At 29.4% G+C, this 5395-nt stretch overlaps 1 protein-coding gene across 1 annotated transcript in view; it reads right to left on the bottom strand.

Annotated features, from left to right (window-relative positions):
* Window positions 1-972: 972 nt before the first annotated feature.
* Window positions 973-5395, bottom strand: part of LOC105623362 — a 23731-nt gene continuing 19308 nt past the window's right edge. The window contains 9 exon segments of the mRNA XM_012204758.1: window positions 973-1109; window positions 1482-1661; window positions 1731-1962; window positions 3160-3309; window positions 3458-3619; window positions 3974-4099; window positions 4369-4581; window positions 4651-4834; window positions 4980-5187. Coding sequence (XP_012060148.1) covers window positions 973-1109; window positions 1482-1661; window positions 1731-1962; window positions 3160-3309; window positions 3458-3619; window positions 3974-4099; window positions 4369-4581; window positions 4651-4834; window positions 4980-5187 — 1592 coding nt within the window.

Raw genomic sequence — 5395 nt, forward strand, 5'->3', positions numbered from 1 at the left:
TATATCTAAAATTATTCAATGTATATCTTTCCTGCTTGTAATTCCTTAGATTTGCAAATCAGCAATCATTACTTTCAGTGCAATCTTCACGTTAAATATAACAATCTTTTCAAATTTTATATTAAATTGACATTTTGTTTTCTGATATCATATTTTATATAATGATTATAATGTTCTCAGATTGTTCTTATGTTTATGTGCCTTTTTACAGAAAATGAATGCAAGAAGTATTTAAGCGAATAAGTTATTGTTTGATTAACTATTCTGATGATATCAATAACAACAATGTAATATTATTATATAGTTTACATTGAAATTACTATTTTTTTCATGATCATTTTCATTCAATGTGTATAAATGCCATTTGTTAAATTGTCATTTTGAATTGAATCGGATCAAGTATAATGAGACTATTGTGTGTACGCATGTGCGTGCGTGCGTGTGCGTGTGCGTGCGTGCGTGCGTGCGTGCGTGCGTGCGTGCGTGCGTGCGTGCGTGCGTGCGTGCGCGAGTGAGTGTGTGTAAAATAGATTCAATTATATAAAAGCCACAGAAAATCAGCAATTACTGTAGAAATGAAGATGTCTTACAAAATAAACTGCAAATTAACAAAATTACTTTGACTGTTTTATTATTATTATTTCTGTATTTTATGACTGATATTTACGTTTTATTTTGCAAGTATATCAAAGTGCACATAAATATCACGATAAATTAACAAAAGAATGAAAAAAGCCATGTATCATAATATAACACAATAAGTATCTTATTTACAGATAGACAATTACTTACAAATAGAGCATTATCATTTACAATTATTGTTAATACTAATATGATTCATTTACCAATTTAAAACTAATTTTGGCGAAAAAATTGGCGTTTTATAATATAATTAGCTTTTTGTAAAAGAAATAATAAGAGGCACAAAAATGTTTACGCGTATGTGATTGCAAATTTTATAATTTCGACATTTTATCTACCTACTAACGATTCCCTAATTTTTTTATCAATCCAGCGACGATAATATGCTACACGAACGTAAACTCCAGGTCTGTTTGCTTTGCCGCAATGCTGGCCCCAACTAGTTATCCCGTACAAATTGAAAGCTCCTATTATAAAAAAGTATATGAATTTTATTATAATAATACTATTATTGCAAGTACTAATTGAACATAACAAAATACAATATTTTTTATTTTAGGATAGAATTCATAAACTTTAATTCTTGAATAAAAAATAATAAATAATTACTGTTTTTTGGATATAAAAAGTTTATATATTAATGTTTTCCGAACTTTATTCTATTACCTACCCATCTTCTATATTACATAAATTTTCTTTTATAATTTTAATTGTATTTTTTATTATTTTAAAAAATTCTATTGTTATATGACCCGTTATTATACGATTCTTTTCCTAATTTCAGTAATTATAAATAATTAATAGATTAAATAATAATCTATTAATTATTTCAACATTACCATTGTGATAACATGCTAAAGGACCTCCGGAATCGCCATCGCATGTGTCGATACCTTCATCAAGATATCCAGCACACATCATTCCGTCACTTATTGCACCTTCACCATAAACATAACTGGCTCGGCAAATTGACTGATCCAATAAAGGCACCCAGCCATATCGTAAATCTTTCGATTGCGCTACAAAAGGATACTACATAATATTACAATATTCATTTAAAGTAATACTCTTCAGTATTTAACACCTACTCGTCTTGCCCGTTTCAATACTGCCGAATCCACTGATCGTGCAATTCAATCCAGGCGAATATTCGGCATTCTCAGCCGGCAAGCAAATTGGCATGATATCTTTGCCAAGCGGGATGCCGAGACCTTTAAGTAAAACTAAAGCGATATCATTGTTCATTCTGTGGCCTTTACGAAATTCCTCGTGTACGTAATAATCTTCGATGTTGGCTTCTATTTCCGTTCCTTCGTTTATCTAAAGATATCAAATATGATTTAAAGTGTAAAGTGTCACATATTTAACAAATGTATACAAAATGCCCAGTAAAAAATTTTTTATGCATAATTATATACAAACATACACAAATATTCATAACATTCATATCCATAGAGAAAAGCCCTCCCTGTTATGAGATAGGCGCCTAATATGAGATAGGCGTTTTTGCTAGACTAATAGACGCTATTGGTTTTACCATGAATTTATTGCTCTTGGATTAAAAACTATTTAGTAGAAAATTCATTATTAGATCATGTCTCTAATCATTGTAAAAAAAGATTTTAGAATTTGGATGTCTTCAAGTTTCATTGAGATGAGGCTTTAAACATTGTTTATTATTTAATAAATAAATATTTGACAATAAATTCTTCATATATTGTAGTAAGGTCTACCAATAGAAAAATACGGGATATATTGAATTGCTTAATTACTAGAAGTTAGATTTGATGATCGTAAACCGTAAGATGTGGAAATTATAATACGAAATACTCAAGGTATTTCTAATAACTCATGAAATAACCCATGCTCCCATGTCATAGTGAAAATCGTTGCTAAAGTATAAATGTAATTGTACAATAATAAAAAGGATTACCGAAATGAACATCGAGTGCCTATTTCTGCAATGCTTAATTTCAACTATCTGAAGACGAATTCTAGGTATCGCATACTCATTTTTCGCGCATCTTGGCTGTGTTTGTTTGTATTAATGTTTAAGAAACATTAAATAAAGTTTTTTAATTACAATACTGATATATTTTTGTTTTACTATTGATTTCTTGGGGCATCTCATATTAAGAGTGCATTTTTTCACTTTTGCGACTTTTTACTTTGCTCACTTTTTACATTTCTTTAATTTTCAAAAAAAATGAAATATGAATTAAATTTTAACATTATCTTAAAGCTTATTAAATTTCTTTCAAAATGATCTATTATTTTTTTAAATTCTACCCATAAACTTCTAGTATTTATCCAAAATGAACTCGGTATCTCATAATAGGAGCCTTTCCTTTATACATTCCTCTTTCTTTTGTAAAATTACTTTTTAGTGTAATAGAAATAATAATAGTTTATACATATTTGTACATATTCATGTATGAAAAATTTTTTACCAAGATGTAATAAATGTTCTTGGGGATTCGATGATAATTTCATTAGATAATAATTACGTTCACTTACATCCGTGTTATAATCACCAGCACGAACAAAATATGAGCCTTTGTTATAACCTTCTAGGCAATGTGCTGCTGTTAGCACGTGTAGAGGCGATATAATAACAGCACCGCACCAATGATTTGATCGACTGTGCCCTCGAACTCGAATACTAGCCTAAATATTATTTAACAATCTCTTATATCATCAATCTCGCTGTACATCTGATGCAATATTTATTTTAACATAATGCACATAAAATGATGATAATTCTTCATTAGTTACCGTAAAAAAACCAATAATATTTCTTCTAAAAGTAATTTACCTGCCAAGGATAAGTGCCTTTTGGTGCAATGGAGCCATGTACTACTTTCTGAAATATTAAATCTTCATCGCTATCGAAATCTTTGGCACGTTGGCCACAATTTGATGGAAGTAGTTCATTAATGTTTTGCTCTGAATGTTCTTGACTGTTTATCCAATATGACTGTTTAATAAAAGTAAAATTAAGAAAATAAATAGCAAATTATATTAAAGTTATGAAATTTTGTCTACTTTGAAATTGTTTTAATAAATGCAATCATTACAACTTATGTCAAATATCTATATACTGTGTACATATTTAATATATTGTTATGTTATTATTTTACTACATATTAAATAAATTCAAATATTAATTTAAATACTTAAGCAATTTACATATATTTCTCTGTACAAATATGTTAAATTTTAATATTATTGTCATTATTATTCAATGCGTAATCTAACAGATAAAATAACTTTCAATCTAAAAAAATATAATAAAATAAATTAAGATATAATAATTATTTGTTTTATTTACTTCGGCATCGTTAACATCTCCAGGTGAACAAATTACACCTGCATCCTCATTATGATCGCAATTATGTTGACCCCAGTGATTATGCTCACATCGATATAATTGCGATTCGTTTCCATGACAGAAAACCTTTTTTGTATAAATTAAGAATATTGTCTTAAAATATTAATCAAACAAGGCATAGTAGGTAATACTATATATTTTATATTATTATTTATATCAATCATTATCTTCTTCATTAAATTAATTATCATGATATGCTTAAATTAATATATTGAAAATATGTTAAATATGTATATTTAAGAAAATATAAAATAAAGTAAGATAAACAAAAATTTAAAAATCAATAAATTTCTTTTTGCAAGAAATCAAAATATTTTATGCCACAAATGTAATACCTCATCGAGCCATATTGGTCCTTGGCCAGACCCAAAGAAACCGTTTTTCTTAGCTATAGCGATACCACCGTATCCTAAAGATCTACAAATGACTACTGCCGTAGCATTTGTAAAGTCATCATCGCATACGGTACCCCATACGCCGTGATGACGCACTTCTACTCTTCCTTGCAGAGAATTGCTACCATTCGCCAAGCGCAACTCAAATGGTGCCTAAAAAAGATAATAAAAGATAATAAAAAATATGCAAATCCATTTCTACTTTTCTTCTAACTTTCTTACATCGCAATATTCTGAACTTTCATCGGAGTGATCTGGACAATCGACCACCTCGTCACAAATGAAAGGAGTCGGTATGCAAGTTGGACTATTATCACATTTCCAATAACCTTCCTGACAAGTATTGACTGCGGTCTTACATACGATCCCAACAGCCTCTTCCGGTTGACAATTATGAACTCCCCATCTAGAAACAAAAATATATGTATAAATAATTCAGTTGTATAAATAATTCGTGCCAATTTTAGTTGAATTATTATAATGTACATCCGACGCGACGTAACGATCAATTGTCAATATTACAATAAGTAAAACATAACGTCAATTTTTACCCGTTAAAATCGCATTCACGTAATGTAGTTTCGTTTCCACGACATTTCAATTGATCTACCATAAATTTCGTAGGTGGATCGAGATTTCCGTAAAATCCACCCGGTCTAACTTCCAAAGCTCCAAGATCGAAACCAAGCTCTTTGCAAATAACATCAGCATTGATCATACCAAAGCCGTCATCACATACCTGGCCCCAATGTCCTAGAACTAATCCAACAGTAAAATTATAAAATAAAAGAAAAGAATGTAAGAGAGAGAGAGAGAGAGAGAGAGAGAGAGAGACCTACTTTGTACTTTTAAAATACTTAAGTTAAACTTCGTATAATGTATGCTATACGAAGTTATTACGAACTAAGATTGCTTATTTCTCCTTTACATACCAAATATTGCTAACAAATATTCTCTTATTAGTACT

Source organism: Atta cephalotes (assembly GCF_000143395.1).
Source record: "Atta cephalotes unplaced genomic scaffold scaffold00056, whole genome shotgun sequence".
Lineage (NCBI taxonomy): Eukaryota > Metazoa > Arthropoda > Insecta > Hymenoptera > Formicidae > Atta > Atta cephalotes.